This window comes from Prunus dulcis, chromosome 4 (genome assembly GCF_902201215.1).
Source record: "Prunus dulcis chromosome 4, ALMONDv2, whole genome shotgun sequence".
In the NCBI taxonomy this organism is placed as follows: Eukaryota; Viridiplantae; Streptophyta; class Magnoliopsida; order Rosales; family Rosaceae; genus Prunus; species Prunus dulcis.
The window spans coordinates 23,315,729-23,335,552 of NC_047653.1; the positions used below are offsets into that span (position 1 = coordinate 23,315,729).

The 19,824-nt window shown below is 37.2% G+C and overlaps 1 protein-coding gene across 5 annotated transcripts; it reads right to left on the reverse strand.

Annotated features, from left to right (window-relative positions):
* Window positions 1-464: 464 nt before the first annotated feature.
* On the reverse strand, window positions 465-11,920 carry LOC117624555 (protein HESO1-like). Of its 5 annotated transcripts, none has more exons than XM_034355868.1 (10): window positions 11,644-11,920; window positions 11,429-11,503; window positions 11,072-11,260; window positions 9,590-9,766; window positions 7,598-7,782; window positions 5,489-5,584; window positions 2,960-3,005; window positions 1,803-1,909; window positions 1,549-1,644; window positions 465-1,464 (listed from the first exon to the last, which is right to left on the reverse strand). In XM_034355868.1, the coding sequence occupies exons 2-10, from the start codon at window positions 11,445-11,447 to the stop codon at window positions 1,057-1,059; spliced, it is 1,323 nt and encodes a 440-aa protein (XP_034211759.1). In that variant the 5' UTR covers window positions 11,448-11,503; window positions 11,644-11,920; the 3' UTR covers window positions 465-1,056. The 5 variants fall into 5 exon arrangements, with proteins under 5 accessions (XP_034211759.1, XP_034211760.1, XP_034211761.1 ...); XM_034355869.1 differs by having other exon boundaries at window positions 11,619-11,920; XM_034355870.1 differs by lacking the exon at window positions 9,590-9,766.
* Window positions 11,921-19,824: the final 7,904 nt, after the last annotated feature.

Here is a 19,824-nt window from a genome sequence, read left to right on the forward strand (position 1 = left end):
GTGTTATTGAAATAATAACTTTTCATGCACAGAGTAGCAAAGATCAAGTGTGATGAGAAGTCTTTTTTTCTTTTTCTTTTTTATAAGGATGAGAATGAGAATTCCAAGTCGCACAAGTGAAAGCACGTCGCATTAATTATGTCACATTCTGTAGAGCCACAAGTAAAATACATCTTGCCATAAGACCACAAGAAAAACAAGAGATTTAAAAAACGCTGGTGCCTTAGAAACTGTGATGAATTGGGTTAGGTTTCTTGAAAAAAAAAAAATTTGGGTAAAAGGGTTAGGTTTCTTGATTATACATCTGACTGATGTTATATGTTTTTAATTTCTTTCTTTTTTAAAGTCATTTTGGTGGTTTCACTCGAAACATACTACAGAAAAAAGAAGCATATTTAGAAAATAACAAATATGTAAAATTTCATTTATTAAAATAGTACAATCCAAGTCCTGCACCAAACACATGGTACAACTCATTCGAGCTTCTAATAAGAAATATGATACAACACCAAAGGATACAATTGTACACAAAACAATACCAGTACAATTCCATATGATACAGTATAATCTGATTAAAACAGTAGATTCCAATTTGACATACCATATATGCCTTAATTGGTTCTGAGGACATGAACAGCTAAACCCTATTCCCTGTCTACCGATTTGCTACTTTGAGCATGTTGCTCATAGGTGGTCCAGGATGAGGCATTAAAACAGATTGAATCTAGCCTCTCTGCAATCCATCAAAACCTAGGAAACTTTGTTGGGAAACAAAAGCAGATGGTGGGAGTGGGAGATATGTGACAGAACTTTCGCAACCAATCGTATTTTCGGTTGGAATGGCAGTGAGGTCAGCTGAGCCGTAAAGAACATTATTATTACCTGAACTTGAAGTTACCATGGGAGTTTGATAAGAAACTAGTGGAGTATGCTGGGCAATTACATTGCACAAGGCGTCAACTATCGTGCTGCCCATGGGAGCAACCATGGGAATTTGACCTGAAACTATGGGAGCATTTCAATTCCCTATTACTTCACCATTTCCTCCCAAACCAACTAGTTGTGCTCTTCCACCCCAGCCATTGGCTTGTTCTCTTCCTTTCCCTTCTTCCAGTTTCCGTGCTGTTTCCAACCTTGAGTTTGCTGTCCTCCTCTCCAACCTTCCCCTTGCTGTTTTTCTTTCAATCCTTTACTTACCCGCATCCTCTTGGTCTGGTGACCGTTGAGGGGAACAGGAAGATTAGCTTTACTTTCATCGTTACTTCCGGTATCAATTTGCCTCGGAACAATAGATACTGAATCCAACCCAAACAAAAGATCAACTAACTGGTGTCCCTGAATATGGCCATCAGAAAAGGATGAAAGGTGACAAAGAGAAGAATGAATACATCCATAAATCTCTTTAAATTGTTCTCTTCCTACTGCCCTTGCTACATTTTGAGACAGGTCTGTGAAATCCTCAACCTGTTGGAAGATGTAGTTAATACACATTCAACACAATGTGCAACAACATAACCTAGATTTAGATTTGGTTTCAAAGGAAATTACACTTAGATATGGAGTATCCCATAATTTTGATGTCCAAGATCCTTGATACAGGCTTGCACATAGACCTTTCTGCCAAAGATTTTCAACCGATGCCACCTGCAGAGCAGCAAGCAATATCATAAACTTCAGTTCAGAGAACAAATCAGCTTAATTGTATGATCATCGTATCTTCCCTTTGACAATCAAATTGTCACTTTAAAATATCCATCATTTTTCTAAATTTCAACTTATCCACAGATGAAAAGTGCAGTTACCTTGACTAACAGGGTAATGAAAAGATCTGCCAGGGATTCTTTATTGCCTTTTCCGTACTCCGAATAATTCTTCACTCTCTTCACCACAATTACAGGATCTGTTCCATCTGTAACATGCCAAGGCAACTAAACTGTAAAAAATGAAGTGATGCCTACCACTGTTTCTAATTAACAACTTCGAAACCAGAAAGGCAATACCATAACTGAATGTTGAAACAAGCAAATGGGGAAGAACTACTTTATGTTCGGGTCCCCAAAAACAATAAAAACATGATCAACTTACTAATGAATCCTTTGGATATGTGTTGAATTCATTTGACAACGGTTGTTGGCTTCATGTGCTTTAGTTTGGCTTCATCATATTTACCTTTCCATTATTCCCAAAACCTCAAATTGTTAAGATGTGGGCCAACAATTATTGTACATCTAACCCCTAACATGTGGGTCTCTTGCTACTCCTAGAGCTGAACCTGCGGAATTCAATTTAATATTTGGTGTTGCAATTGTAGTGATTCACACTTACGCTGTTAAGATGCAGGCCAACAATTATTTTATATTCTAAGACAACATTTAACACTCAAAATTTTAACCAAGCATTTGCCTTCCCTTTTTTCCCTGATAAAACCAAAGACATGAACTTTTATGCTAAAGTCTTTGCTTTTAAGTTACTTATGCCATCTTGTGTTACTAATCCACTAAAATTTTCTTCTTTTTTCTCTTCTTATATCTCCTTTTACTTTACTTGTTCTGTACCTTCAAATGATAACTATTTCATTGTAAGTTCTGTACCTTCAAATCCACTACTTTCAGTTCTTCATTCTTATAAAAGAAGAACAAATCCTTGTTGCCACATCACTGTGTCATTTAGAGTTTACAGCCAACTTTGTCAGCCAAATGAAGGAGGTTGTGACTACTACAAGTACAAACTACTTAGCAATGAATTAGTAGGCAAAACCCAATTGATTTTCAGAAAAATTCCAGCTCTTTGTTATCATATATTACGGAAAGATTATGTCAAACGAGACCATATAAATTCTAGTAGTGGAAGTTAAAATATCTTTCTTTGAAAAAATATCAGTCTAAGATTTGGACCAAATCACTTGATTACCAAGTTCTATCATTATCTAGCTTCTACAGAGGCTCCCCAGAGTTATCACCTTCAAACAAAGTACAAAATGGAGGTATTATTGGCGGATCTCGAGTCTGCAGGAAGTTTAAAGAAAATAAACATTAACTAGAAATGATATATACATGGACATCTTATGAATCATCCCTTCAGAAAGGAATCCCTAGATACTGAATATGATAAAAAGTGCCAAGAAAAAGGGTGAGACGTAGGACAGTGAAGGAATTTATTTAGACAGGAAACAAAATTTCATTAAATGGAAAAATAATTACAATATGGTGGACAAGATATCCAGTGAGACTAAATATCTAAAAACCAGCTTATGCCATTAACACTACCACATACAACAATAAATAGTGAACATCCAATATAACAGTACAATAAAGCTAAAGAACAGCACCATTCCAATCAGACAATACTTTTTAAAAAAGGACTACCCTAACCTCTGAAGAAACTTATGCCCATAATGATTCCCAAAAGCAAACTCTCCGCAACAAGTGGTCCAGCTCCTCACCCCTCAAACCCTAAAAAATTCCTTTTGTTTCCCTCCATTCAAATTACCCAAAAGATAGCCAACATTACACACCTCCCTACCGCCAGGCCTCTTTTCCACCCTCCAAATTGTGCTTCTCATGCAACAACGCCACACGTTCACCTAGAAGGACCCCACACAGCTTTCTCCCAAAACAGCCTTAGCCAAAGAGCTAATGCTATTGGACAATGCAGACATATGATTCAAACTCTCAGCCCCTCCTTTGCAAATCACACACCATGTAGGGGAAAGAAAAACAAGTCTTCTCCACTCAAGCATATCACACGTATTAACCTTTCCATGAACAATAATCCAAACTAACATCCACACCTTAGGAGGAAATGAAAGTGAGGAAAATCATATTTCTAGACAATGCTTTAAGGAATGGCGGAGGGTGAGTAGACACAAGATTGGGAAGGTTACAACATACAAACTTCTGAGCAAATTTGATGAGGACATCTTTGTCAAACCCATTAGGGTTTACAAACGAAAGAGATGAAAGAGGGAATTATTAATTAGTTTCCTAATTTATTTGTTAGTTCCTAGGTTCTCTAAGTTTTCCAGATTTCATTAGGATTTTTAGTTTTTCCAAATTTCAGTAGGATTTCTAAGTTTCCTATTTTAATTGGAATAGGATTTCTTTCCTAGAATAAGTTTAATTTTCCTTTTCACTCTACGGTTAGATTATTATAAATACCCCGTCTATGTAATTCATTATAGAGTTCAGTTGTTGAGATATAAAGAAAAGTTTATTTTCCAGAGATTGGAGACTACTTGGTGTGAAGCCAAACCCCTGGAGTGATTCCAGACCTCTCCCTTTTGTTCTATTTTATGTTTTCCACTGTTTTCGCTTCCGCTAAACTACCTAAATCTAAAATTCACCCGTATCCTACATCAAAATTGAATTTTCTAAAAGAAATAATCAAGGCATGGAATTTGGAAGCTTTTGGAGATACAAAAAAGAAACAGGAAAGTTGAGGACAGAATAAAAGAATAAGATATGTTGGATTGAATGAAGGAGGGAGATTGTCAAAGGAAGGCCAGAGTGAGAGGCGAGATCAAGGAAGAGATCATGAAGAGGGATTTTAATATGGAAAAGATTGTGTGGAGGCAAATGGCAAAACTGGAGTTAGGAAAAGAGGAAGATGGAAATACAAGGATGTTTCACAAGTTGGTAAATGGGAGGAAGAAGAGAAACGTGATAGAGAGATTGGGATTGGGTGATGGGACCATAATAAAGGATGATGGAAGGATTGAGGAAAAACTAATTGTCTTTTCAAAAATATTATTCAAAAGAAAATGGTTTAAGGCTGAGTTTGGAGGGTTTGGATTGGAAGCCTATAATGCAGTTAATAAGAAGGGTGGTTTTCGAGTGCTGCCCTTGTATCAACATTTTTGGGGATCTTAAAGGAGAATCTCTTCCCACATAAATGCAGCGTTATCCAAATTCGGATCACACAAAATGGTTTCTTGTATAAACTTACTAAAATCCTTCATACTCCGTCACTCTTCCCTCATTTTCATACTTTGAGACAAATCTTGTTACATTAAAATCTCCCCCCATCCACCACCTTTGACTACAAAGCCCATAAAGATCAGTAAGCTCTTTCCTCAAATTACCCCTCTCCCATGGCCTACTAGGGCCGTATACCTGAGATCCACCACTCCACACCATTCTGCCCCTTTATGTTTATTAAACCTGAAAGCTCACTCTGGACATATTCCGCAACCCTAACCAGTATGTCCCACATAAGTATATGGTGCAACAAAAAAGAATTATTTAGTATTTTGTTCTGTGAATGTATCTTGTCAACAGCCAGTCCACAAGAGAACCCCGAAACAGGAGCAAACCCCTTTTCTCTCATACCTTATTCCAAAACTACTTCAGGCCCTTTGTTTTCAATATTATTCTGTCTTTGATAACCAGTCAACATATAAAATCTTTCAACAGTGAAAGCCCCAGCACAAGCAATTGACAATAACCACTACAGAGCATGTTACCATAGAAATATGGGCAAGTTGGTTTACCTGCAGATGAAAAGCAACCAATTGTATTATGCATAAAGAACTCAGAGTTCGATCTTTGGGACTATTGATATTATGTGCTTTTGCCCAGGCTTTCATCTGAAAGGGGAGAAAAAGATGTTATGGTATGTTTCAAGCCTATAAGATGCTAAATATTATTAATAACCTGGACAAAATAATAAGATTACTAGAGTTCCTTTCACCTCAAACAGTGAAAAATAAATAAAATAAAGAAATAAATAAGATGATAAGACTATCCCTCATCAACATTAAGCCCACTACAAATTATTGCAAGAACCTTTATGATTTTTCTAATCATTTTTCTCAAGGATGTAATCTTTGCCACAACTTGAATGATAGAGGACTTTCATATCAATTCATTGTTTTGGGATTTTCACTTGTATAGAGTTTTTTTTTTTTTTTTTTTTTTTTTATTTAAATGATTCTATGTTAGAAGGAAGCTGACACATTTTCAAGACATACAAGATTTGAAAGATGAGGCAAGCGCGTATTTTGTGCAAATTTGAGGTTGAGAGCATTGCTCATTGTTAAGATTAGATTGTCCAACTCAAAACCAATTGTAATGGGTGGAGAGGCTCAAGGTTTTACATATTGCTCTGCAAGGCTTTAAAATTTTAATGTGAGATTTTCACAACAATCACATTTGATTTCATTGTCCTTTCACTTTACAACTTTTCGTCCACCTGCTATTCTGAGAGCTGAGCCTAGGAATCTAAGTCATATTAAATGTTCGGATGGCATGTGTTTGGCCAAGAAGTTAATATTCTTGGATACTTATTTGATTATTTGGGGGTTTTGGCTAATAAGGCGATAACTCTTTAGATATCACACAGCAGATAACTCAGTTCGATAAAGCTAGTTCACTTGTTTAGAGTGAAACCCTGCCCACCCTGATGTGTTTTGTCAGCATATCTTTGGATTATTTTGATGGGAAGACATAACAACACGGGGAAAGAAGCCTGAAGAGCCCCAACCTACGCTATGGCAATTGCATGAAGAAATGGATTTGAACGAGGGCTAGAGTACAGTAGGTTCAGGTGGGATACGAAGAGCTTTTAGACAGAAGAAGCTATTTCCTGTCAAGGAAAAGGGGGGTTTTGTTTCTTTTCCAGAGTTTTAAGTATTTAGACTTGACATTCACTAAAGCACATTCAAGCAACTTCTTGGGCTGTGCACTCCCAGATATTTTTTAGTAAAGTTTAAACCTATGAGCATTAAAAATTTCATCCTTAATAACATTTTTCAGATATCAAAATAATCTTTTATTCCCTCGAAAACTCAAGGTCCTTCTAGAGCAAGATTATCCTCGTCCAATTGTGAAATCACATTAGCCTCAACCTGAAATATATATAGTGCAATTCAAACGGGAAATATCATCAAAATGTCATGCCGCAAATGTAAGAATGTTATTAAAGCAGCAAAATGCACCCAAACAAAAACCTTAAAAGAAGTTCTGAAAACAAGTACAAGAAAGAGGTGTTCTAATAGACCCAGAAAAAATAAAAATTGACTCAGGGACTTCTTACACCTTGATATCCAATTTCTTGCCATCCAATACGATTACAAAATAAGAAAGAAAAACGAAATTCGACATTAAAAAAAAAAAAAACAAAAAAAAGAAAAACAAAAACCCAAACTCCCCGGGAGCACCTCCCCGGTTCATTGTGGCCTCCCCAACACAACCACTCTCTCTCTCTCTCTCTCTCTCTCACCTGCCTCTAGGTTGACCTCCAGATCCCTGGCCACCATAGAGGCACTGGTCAGAGAGAGAGAGAAAGAGGAGAAGATAGGATAAGAGAGTAGGCGGAGAAGGCAGGCAGTTGAAGGGAAGGGGAGAAGGGGTACCAGATTTGGGGTTGGTTTTTCCTTTTTTTTCTTTTTTAAATTTGAAGTTTCTAGTTTAAAATTTTAGTGGGAGGGTAAAATTGAATTTCAAGGGGAAAATAAAAATTGGGTCAATTTATATTAGATGCAAAATATAAAAAAAATAATAATAAATGCAAATGTTGTTAGTTTGGCAAGGTTAACAGCAAGGCGAAATGTGCTACTTTTCTAACAAGGCATCAGATATGTACTTATATTTTCAATTACCAGAAAGCTCAGTTTCTGAAACCTTTCATCAATTCCAGAAACTAGGTGGAGGATCTGGGATTTTTGAATGCCATCCCTGTTCTCAACTGATAAATCACATTCGATCCCAGTTCCACAATCAATAAATTTGATAATTGGCACCCTAGCAGTCATAATTGCTTGCACACCAATGACATGCCCTTCCCCTACAGCATAAAAACACATAAATGACATGGGAATAGAATGTGATAATTAGCATACTTAAGACATCAAAACTCAAAAGTCACTTACACTTCTGATATTACAAAACGTGTTTAACCTAAGGTTCATATAACTGTAGCAGTCAGCCAAATATTTACACAAACAGAAACATCTCAAATACCCTCTAAAGAAGAAAAAAAAATATATACTAAGATATGTAATAACTCTTGAAAAGTTAGAAACATTACGTTTACAACACTATCAACAATCATATAGACATGTAATTTACTAAAGGCAAACATCTACTAATCAATTTAGCTTTAGAAATCATTTTCAATTGTTGATATTGCAAAACATCAAACTTATAGTAATTCAAACATAAAATGCATTTGAAAATTCATATAGGATATATCACACCACCACAAATAAAATGACTCATGGAGTATAAACACATACATGCAATAGGGTGTCTGTGTGTGTGATACAAGGAGGAAAGCTGGTGAAAACCTAAGTTAAGGACTTAAATTGAGGGCCACATGTGGCACACCCTGCAATGTGGTCTCATCATCTTTTTTGGTTGAAATGGTCTCATCATCTTTTTTGGTTGAAATGGTCTCATCATCTAAACTTCCATTTTACAACTTCTGGTTAAAGCAACATCTCTTGCAAAACTAACCAACTGGAAACCATTAAGTTACTCGGTTGTGATCAAATGTATACACGAGTAGAGTGTTCCAATAAACACTGAAATTATCATAGTGGCAATCAAATGTGATGAGGACATCTTTGTCAAGATTGTTACGGTTTACAAACGAAAGAGATGGAAGAGGAAATTATTAATTAGTTTCCTAATTTATTTGTTAGTTTTCTAGGTTCTCTAAGTTTTCCAGATTTCATTAGGATTTCTAGTTTTTCCAGATTTCCAAGTTTCCTATTTTATTTGGATTAGGATTTGCTTCCTAGAATATGTTTAATTTGCCTTTTCACCCTGGGTAATCTTATTATAAATACCCCTTCTATGTAATTCATGATGAAAGTTGAGTTATTGAGATATTGAGAAAAGTTTATTTTCCAGAGATTGGAGACTCCTTGGTGTGAAGCCAAAACCCCTGGAGTGATTCCAGACCTATCTTTATTTGTTCTATTTCATGTTTTCCATTGTTTTCACTTCTGCTAAACTACCTAAATCTACAATTCACCCGTGTCCTACATCAAAATGGCCAAACAATTTTCAGTTTGGCTGATCTTTTTCTAGGATGATACTAGAAGAGGCACCTAAAAAAATTGCAGGGTGGAAGATTCGGACAATTCCTAATTGAGTTTCTCATATATGGATCTCCTTTGCAACAAAAACAAAAAAAACAAAACCAAAAAACAAAAACCAAAAAAAAAAAAAAAAAATGCCAAATTGGAATTCGGTTGACGAGCTAATTATGATCAACTAAAAAAGTTGAACATAGTGTTTACCATACCATTGAAATGGTAATGATGTTAATCAACGGCTAAACCATGTCCAATTTGGCTAATGTTAAAACACACACTCTACCAGTGTTTTAATAACAATTAGAAAGAGATCTTACACACCCACTGGCATGGCCTCACTCACAAATAAAATAAGTAGGATGCTGGCATAGAGCAGACCCAGGTAAAACTCTGTGTGTGTGTGTTGATTCAAGAATACTGGAGTGTAGTTCGAGTGGAAACAGCACCAAAAGGAAAAGTGTAAGAACTACAACTTTATGTGATTCTACATTCAAGGTGTCTAATCATGAGACAGAAAGTAGTAGAAATGTTTAAACGTTCAAAAATTACTTTGAAGAGAGTAAAACTTTTTAGCAAACTTCCGTAGGGTTTTGATCTTCATATCTCGAGGAAAAGTGCCTACAATGTTACTGAAATTAACAGATAGGTCTAGGTCACTTCCAATACTGAACATATCCATTACAAAAGAGCCAAATCCCTCCACAACAGGAGAATTGCCAGAATTTCCTGAAAGAAAAAGGTAAATAGTGCTGAATAACCAAAGGTACATGAAAGGGAATACAATTAAGAATAAAGCTGAGATGGAATACGACATGGACCAAGAAAAAGTTAGAAAGCCCCTTAACGGAAATAACAAACGCAGGCTGACATGTATAATGGGGCATAAATCGGGATGATTAGAGTGGAAATTTATTCAGTGAGACTAAACAGCTCAAGAAGAATAGTAAGAGTGCTTTTTAATTCCAATCTATTGTGGAATTGTGCTACCTTGACCTCTTTTTGGGTACTGTGGTGGGAAACAAATAGAATAAACAACTATGAGAGAGAAGAGGACATGACTTCATTTGGGATAAAATAGGATGTTTTCCTTCACTTTGGCCTTCCATACCTCATTATTGTAAGGATGGCCCCTTGGGTTGATTGTCTTGATCAGGTCTGGGGTTTTGTTGTTTTTTCTTTGCTGTTCTTGATATTCGGTTTTGTCTTAATCTCTCCCATCTTTTTTGGACTCTCTTTTTCTTTCTTTTATACATTCCTGTCTCTTATAAAATAAAATAAAAAGAACAGTAAACATGTAATAATTTCTATACTTGCAGAATCTTACATATAATAAGAATGTGCTCCTATTGTCTTAACCTTTCAATTAAGATTTGTCAGCCTAAAATTATATTGGTGTTGGGACAATTTCAGTGCAACACTTTATGAGGGGAAAACTTAGTGTCTGGAATTGACACATGGAGATAATAGGTGAAAAGCTGGGCAACTTAGAGCATGAAAATAAATGTTTCAAGTTTCCACTTAAGCCTCTCAAATCTAACAAATTTAGCGTGAAACGGCAGCCAAGTTGTATGTCAATTACTAAAGCAAGTTGTGTCACAAAAACTTTTGATATGCTGCCGCTAAAGCAAGCAAGTGGTGGCAATCAAGCATGATATTTCAAACCCACTTCCAGAGTTTACATATACTATACAAAAGACAACGTGCAACAATCTGGGGTATTGCAGAATCAGCATGCCTATCGTCGGTGAATATATAGATATCTGGCACCAAAGTGTAGATATTTTGGATTGTCCAGCCATTCAATCCTAATGTGGCAGTCCAACAAATTGGTATAGGGTAAATAAGTACCGCAAAGTTAAGATAACGAAAATGTATCTATCCCAACGAATTTGCATTAGGGTCACAATAAAAAGGAAAAAGTACAAGAAGAAGACCAATCCAGGGACTTGAACAATTGAAAAATAATAACTATAATGAACTTAAGCTTGTGGGAAGAGAGTGGCATGAACAAAGATAAGAAAGAAAAGTTACCGTATAATTCTTTTGTGATTGCATTCAAAATACGAATCAAATCTCTTCGATTATGATAATCAATCGGCTTTGGACGGCGAATGGCATACGCATCATTAAGTAGTGTATCAAGCTTAGATATAAATACAGGGGTAATGGGGTTTTTTTTTAATCCTTGTAACTCGAGCTTCTTTGCTTCATTTAGCAGCTCTGGAATCAAATTCAAGTACTTGAATGAGTCACTAATTCCCACACAAAATAATAATAATAATCTTCTTCAGCGGCAAGCATGCACCAACTATCCTATAAAATAGAGAAACAAAATGTGCATTTTCATAAAACTCTGCGTCCCTTGAAAAAGTTAAATACTGCACTCACCTGTTTGGCTTAATGCCATGGTTCCTGACTTCCTTCTGCAGTAAACGACTAGCTGATTATCGATCTAATTCAACTCTGCCAAAGCCCAAAATCAAACATAAATAAGAAAACTTAAAAGATTATGAATACTGCATGTGTAAATGTAATTGTACGGAAAAACCCAAAAAACAAAAAAGGGCTGTGCAATTACAGAGGAACAAGAAATGGATAAAAACCTTGATTTGGAATTGTTCAACTCAGAACTGAAAAGCTTGTAGATGGTTGTTCATTCATGCCTCTTTTGAGTACGCAGAGAGGCAAAAAGAGAGAGAGAGAGAGAGAGAGAGAGAGAGAGAGAGAGAGAGAGAGAGTCCGCTTGATATTGGTTAGTGTTTACGGCTCCAGTCCAGGGCCAGCCAGCGCCAACAGCGAATAAGCGGATTTTTATCTCCTCTCCACTGCTTTTGGTTTTGGGGATTTTTGTTTTTTGCTTTTCCCTCTGCTCCTTGCTTGCTAGCCCTCTATATTTCTTTCTGTTAGGCCACGTGTGGACACCAAATTTGCTTCTTAAAATCAATTGCATTTTAACACTACCAATTAATTTCCGCATAGGCCCAATCTGTAATGTTAATATGCAATTACAAACTCCCTAAACTCGACGCTCTAAACTTTAAACACTTCATTTTAAAAAAAAATTAAAAATCAGAAAAATATATCAAAATTTGCTATAAACTCTTTATGACATTATCTTCGATTATAAAGATCTAAAATCATGATTCCATATATTTGAGTTCATGATAATGGTTAAATTAAAGAACAAGAGTGTTATGTTATAGAACATAACTAGCAATGGCACTAACACGATGCTGCAGGTGTTGAGACCCAAAAAATTCATGATTGGGCCCAAATAAATTACCAGCCCGAAACGCCGTTTTATTAAGAAAAGGCATAAAAAAGAGGTACTCGAAAGCTTGCCACATGCGAATTGAAATTCATGCGACATGCTAATTCACCATGCTAGCTCTACGAGCCCATTTAAAGCACGACAAGCGACATGCCATGCCAAGCATGAAATCGTTGTTCCACACCCAAACACGCTACAAGCCTAAGTAGGCCCAAGCCACTCAAAATGCTCGGGGCTTACTTGAGTGGGTTGTGGTATGGATGGTAACAGGTCGTCATGAGGCCCATTGATGGGACGAGAAATGGAGGTTCCGGGTTGCTTGGGAGCCTCGGGACCCAAGCCCATTTCTTAGGCCCAAATATATGGGTGAGCAAAAAGGGGAAAATAACTCAACCAAAATTAGCCTAGTCAAGTTTTGGCCCAACCAAAAGCCCAATGTTTAAATAGCCCACTTATTCAATGAAGTACCTTAGCCCATACAAAATTTCACAATAAGCCATAAAAGCCTTAGCCCTTTGCTAGAAAAATAGAAGCCACGTAGAAGAGGTTTACAGGATCACCAAACAGTGCTGGTGGAAAATGCCAGCACATGGGAATGGATCAAGTTCCAAAACAAAACACCAAAGAAACCAGGGGATATTAGCATATAAGTTGTCAGGAAGGGGAGTACCCTTTCAAACCAGCATATATACCCAGTTGTTTTCCTTTATTAGTGCTGCCCCAGGAAAAAGAAGGAAAAAGGTAGCCAAGAGTGGAGCTTCCTACTGAAGCAGCCGCGGGAAAGGGGGTCTTGAGCCCCAAAACTCCTAATTTTGTGCAAATGGATAAGGGGAAATCTCACCCAGATAGGAAAGTCAAGAAAGGATAGGAAAAAGGGATGGAAAGACTTGCCAAGATTGGGAAGAAACCATTAGGGTTTCTTGGGAAAGGATAGTTTCCCGCAGCTATAAAAGAAGGTCCCCTCCACCTAGCAAAAACGAACCCAGGCTGAGAGAGCAAGCTTCCTCTCTTACTAGCAAAGTCCAGTAACCTTATTCACCCTTCTTCTTCATTCTGCTCTGCTTGACAGATTGTTTTCAGAATCTGTCAAGCTGCCGGAAGAAGCGATACTCATCTTTTACCTCCTTTCAGCCAAGATCACCCTGCAAATCTGGTTTCCCTCATTTTAAACACTCACATTTCTCCTTAAGAAGCCTTATTTTCCTCTTTGGTGCTCAACTCATGCTGACCCTGCTCCCATGCCACAAGCTCTTCATGCTAAGCCAAAATCTTATCTGAAAGCAAGCACAAAACACCTGTAAGCAGCTCTCATTTTCATTGGTGAAGGTAACCAGAACACTTCCTAAGGTTTTGCTGCCCTTTCGAAGTGCTTTTGGGGCTTAATTTTCGAACTCCAGCACAGGGGGCAATTTCAGTGATTTCCCTCTTCTGGCAGCCCAGCCCATTTACAGCTGCCGGGAGAAAAAAGACCCCCACAGCAGGTTTTAAAACCGTGTGAAATGTGTACAAAGTCCTGAAAATATATAGGGAAAATGGTACTATTTATATAAACATGGAGATCAAAATAGTGGCATCATGCTTTGTTTAGCAAGCTTAAGTTACAAAAAATAGACTAATAACATGTTTTATATGCTGCTTGTTCTGTTAAAATATTGACCATATTTTAATAAACCAAACGGCAATCAAAATATTAAAATATTAGCAGTTTTGAGCTGCTCATTGTTCAAAAGAGTTTGGACAGGTCTTTATATATATGCTATTGGGTGGTGGAAGGAGGTTTTTTTGCCTTGATGTTTGTTGGAAGGGGATCTTTCTCTTGCTGGCTATGTTGTAGAGGTGGCTTATGTTCTTTCTTGTCCTCTGCAAGGATTTTAACTCTGTTGGTACAAATTTGGAAAATGGCAGGTGTTAGTGTAGATAAACGGAAATTTTTGAGTGAAGGCAGTAACTATTATGACATAATTAAGTTCAAAAATCCAATAGGACAAACCACAGTTTAGATACATCTAGCATTTAGGAAATAGGGTTTTGGTCCGTTGTCACAACCTTCTGTGTGGAGTTGGCGCTAGTTTGGCCGTCGGGGTTTCTCATCATTTGAGTGGTGTGTTGGAGTTGGGTTTCTTATCATGTGCAGGTCATTAGGTGGTGGTGTTGGTTCTATTTTGGTTGACATGGTTTGAATTTTTGTCTTAGGGTTTGGTTTGGTCACCTAGATTGAGTTTCTTCTTAAAGTCTTGGCTACGTGCTGCTTTTTCTAAGGCTAATGGATCCCATCAATGGGATTACATAGAGGCTTACCAGATCTCTTGCGATTTCAGAGGCGGAGGCTGACGAAGTTGTTGGTCGATCTCGATGGCCTAACCAGCCATCTAATAGGGGAACTGCTGCTCTACAGCACACACGCTGGAAGAATCCAACACTACGTGTGGCCCCGTCAAGGCCTATAGCACATTCGACCAAAGATGCCCGGATCTCTACCATATGCTGGAAAATTCAACGCCACTTGTTGCCAATCTAAGTCCTATGCGTGTAGACTGCCCCGTCAAGGGCCTACGGCACACCCGACCAAAGGTGCTCGGACCTTTACCACACTCCGAAAAATTCAACGCCACATGCGGTAAAAGTGATAGTAACTAAATGAGCCCACGCCGGAAAATCCAACAATACGTGTAGCTAAACCAAAGCATGTCCTACGCGCGCGGACTGCCTCGCCAAGGGCCTACGGCACACCCGAGCAAAGGTCCCCGAACCTTTACCACACACCGAAAAATCCAACACCACGTGTAATAAAGTAACCAATATCCAAGAAAGCCCACACGCCGGAAAATCCAAAGCCAAGTGTGGGTACAGTAATTAGAGAAGGTATATATGATGGTGAGATTCACAACCCATATATATATATATATATATATAGAAATAATATACCCTCCCTTAATTCATTTTTCCCAAAATCTCAATATTCCATTGTACCCAAATGTTTATTCATAGTATAAAAAATAAACTCTCACAAGCATAAATTCCATAAAGACCCAAAATATTCATAGTCTCAATAATCAAAATTATCCAAAGCATATAAGTATGCAAGACAATCCATAAAACACTTTCATGATCAAACCCCATATCACCCAATCCATATATTTTAATAATAACCATAATAACAATAATAATCCCTGAAAAAACCATATCACATTCCGATAAAATCATAGTCAAAACATATATAAAACATCAATAAACCAAATAAGCCAAGTTCTAAATCAAATCTCATTTATGCATGCAATTCCATATTGGAAAAGTAATGCTCAATTAAAACAATGTCCACTCACTTCCTAATTATCCTAGCCAAGTCCCAAGATTCACTTTCACAACCAATCAATCAAGTATCCCATAATCATATATTCCACAACTTTAAATATTCCACAAACTTCTAATATCAATAATATAATCTCATAATCCCAACGTAGTCAAAATAACTCAAATAATAAACAAGACTCGTTTAAGGTCATCTAAGTACTTTTCGAAGGGTGAAACTACCTTGGAAGTCTCCCGGTCAACCGAGGGGTCAAACTTCCCATATTGGTTAACGGGGCCCGTAGGGCCATGACCTCTGATTTTCGACCCGAAAGTTCCTATGAGTTCAACGAAGCCTAGTTAACACATCCTGTAAGTTTGGTTTCGACCGAGTGGTCAGATCTAAGCCAATCGTGCAATCAGACGGCGATCGATTCGCCTAACACTGGAATAATTGATTCAGAGTATCCGGAACTCCGATTCTCGATCCGCAAATTCCTACACGATCCAAAAGGTACATAGAACAACATATTTGAAGTTGGAACCAATCTACAGTCCGAACCTATTGAACCTAGATATCGCCTATCAGGCGTAATATCTGTTCGACTGTCATACGATAACTAAATTCAAATCCGAGCATACCGTCGAGCTTGGGAGGACAAAGAGAACATTTTAAAACACAATGGGTCGCCACCTAGTGGCCCACGTGCCGCTGGCACCGCGTAGGTGTCTTGAGAAAATTCTGGTGACCAGAAAATTCTTATAACACCCTACAATACCTATACCAATAGATTTAGAATAACTATGAGAGAGAGAGAGAGAGAGTTGATCTATTTTTAAAATCCAACTTCGAAAAATTTATAGTTGTACCACTGCAATTCCATTAACCACAACTTCTTTGTTTAAACTCTGATTTGGGCCCACTATGTGTCTACGAACTCTTGAGAGTGAGCTCTGCACAACGGTGCTACTCATTTCCCCAAAGTCCTTCTGGATTAAAAAGTGACCAAAGTACCCTATTCTTATAGGGCAAAATTGTAATTTCACAAAAGAATTAAATTGGATTAGATCGATTAAATTGGGCCAGGGATGTTACAACATAGTATTATTATTTCTCATAATAAACGGCTTAGTCCAGCGGAATCAGTAAAGAAAAAGATCTCTACCAAGTAGGAATTCAAAAATATAGAGGAGCAACAATTGTTCAACGATGATCGTTTGAACCTCCTTCACCAATCCAATTTTATCAAGATTTATTTAGAGACCACATCCGGGAGACTAGATGACACATATAAATTCAGGATAAGCACAACAGAAGCAAAAGTTTTTGATGAAATCTATAACCAAATAGCAGAACAAATTGAAGCCGAAGACCACGACAACTCATATTGGAATTGCTCAGGAGAAGAAGAGCTACACAAAATAGACAACATGAAGGAAGCATAATTCCACGTGGAGACCTCATCCTTTCACGGGAAGGATCATCCCAGCAGATGAAGAATAATTTCCAACCTTTGTGGCTCCATACGACATCATCTAAAAAGAAGAAACCTTTTTGGCTCTATACAAAATCATCAGAAAAGAAGAAATAGAAAGACTCCTTAAGGCAATATAAAAATGAATAAGGGCGTTATTGTCTAAACACTTTAATTTTATCCTTTATAAATACTTCATCCATTTTGGGCTGAATCATAAGTTCTCCTTTAATAATTTGTGGCAATGACTGAGATTATACTTTTGTCCACCAGATTCGTAGAATGCTTGCTGTATTTAAATTGTGGTTTGTGCAATTCATTTTTTTGCCTTAATTATACAGTAATAGCGGTTGTCTTCACTAAAATTTTCTCATTTGTTTACACTAACACCTACCATTTTCCAAAATTGTAGCAACATAATCAACACCCCTTGATTTGATTCTATTGAAGCTCGGGTGTTTTGGCCTAATGCTCTTATACCTATTTAATAAATTGTCACAATTGTTCTAAGTTCGTTATCAATTGATTAAATAGATTGAGGTTATAGTTTTGTCGATTAGATTGATAGAATGCTTGATGTATCTTTTTTTTTTATTTTTTATTTTTTATTTTTATTTTTATCAAAGGAAAAATCTTCATTACTTTCAGTAACAGTCAACATGACATACAAAAGGACACCCAGAAAAACCTTGCCATGAACTAGTCAAGGAAAAAGAGTACCACACACCTCCTGCAAAAGACTAAATTTCTTCCCTATTCACTGCAAATGTAGGCCATAATCAATGTGGAGCCAACCCGGCCCAAAACAATCGTCGTTGCTGTAAGCCAAATTGAGCCAAAAGGTGCGTCGATGTATCTCCTTGGTAAGGCTAATAAAACACTTCTTGTAATTGTAAATGCACCAATACATTCCTCACATCCTTAACTAGATTGCCTAGATTACTCAAACATTCGCCAAAACCCGTAACAAGCGTCACAACCTCTTGAGAATTCGAGAATCAAAAGCCATATGAAAATTCCAATAACCTCTCCATAAAGCCATGAACAACCCTTCCTGCATCGCCCAAGTTCAGTTCCCAGAACATCAAGTCCAGCCGGTCCATCACAAGTAAAACCGCAAAGAAACTCACCATCTTGATTGCCAAACGAACCCCCAATCCACGCACAGTACTCCCAGTCACCACTGCACCGTCACAATTAAGAACTAGTGACTGGTGTGACATTTTAATCCAGAATTGCCCCCATGCATTGACTTACGGCAACCCGATAACTAGATTTTAGAGAATATTTTCCATCCTTAGCAAAGAACCAATATTTACGATCATCTAAACGTACCACCGAGCCCAAAGGAATACTCATAATTGCCTTACAGTCCTCTTGAGTAAAATATTGACTTAGCAAAGGCATGTTCTAAGCACCAAAAGATGTTAACAAGTTAGCCACTCTTGCCTGTGGCGACAATCCCAAATTAAGAAGAGATAAGGTGAAGGGCCTTGGGATCCAACGATCCTGGAAAACCTGCACAGAAGTCCCATTACTAATTCGCCAAATCAACCCTGCATCAATCACTTGTCTTCCCCAAAGAATGGAGCGCCAAATAAAAGAGGGGATGGTACCAACCTCCGCACTCATAAAATCCTCATCGGAATAATATCTTGCATGTAGAATCCTTTCCACCAAAGAAGAAGGGTTTTCAATAAGCCTCCATGCTTGCTTGGCCACCATCGTTTTATTATAAGCTTCAAAAAATTTAAAGCAAAGGCCATCCAAGCATTTTGGCCGACATAGTTTGTTCCAATTCATCCAATGAATACTTTTTTTACCAGCTTTTCCCCATCAATACCGAGCAATCATTAACGATAATTCACTACGCAGAGGAGGAAGTGCCTGTGCAACTGCTTTGATAAGCACTTCTTTCCCTGCCACAGAGAGTAATTTTGAATTCCAGCCATGGAGCTTTTTCCACAAATAGTCTCGCAAAAATTGAAACATGTTAATCTTGCTACGCATTGCTAAAGTAGGCAAACCTAAATACTTTTCATGGCACTCCACCAACTTTACTCCCATCAATGACGAAATTAGTCTCTTCATAATAGGATCAGTTTTTGGGCTAAAACAAGCGGCCGACTTCTCAAAATTTATTTTCTGACTTGATGTCTGCTCGTAACTTCTCAGAATATTTAGCAATTGGGAACAATCTGATAAATGGGCATTGCAAAATAATAAACTATCATCAGCAAAAAAGAGGTGAGACAAAGTAGGAGCCCCATGGGCCACCGAGACCCGTGAATACGTTTATCTAATTGAACCTTTGTTAAATGTGCTGATAACCTTTTGCACAAAATAGGAAGAGGTACGACGATGGTGCTGATAACCCTTCCGCACAATATTATTGTCTTACTTTTGTTGTTGTATTTTATTTTTGTCAATATTTTATATGTAAGGCCCAATTATTAAAAGGCAATCCTTATAATATAAATATTTGTGGACTTGAAGTTCCCCAATTCTTAAAAGACAAATGAAGACCTGAAGCTCTTTGATTTTTTGGAACCAGAAGTTTCAACAATTTTATTGTAATATTTTATTTTATTTTTGTTGTATTTCACTTTTACTTGGTTCTTTTCTTTGGTTTCATTTTTTATTTTATGCAAGGACCTGAAGTCCTAAATTATTCTTATATAATTAAATAAAGACATGAAGTCTCTTAGTTCTCAATCCATATAATATCTATACAAGGAATTGGACTTATG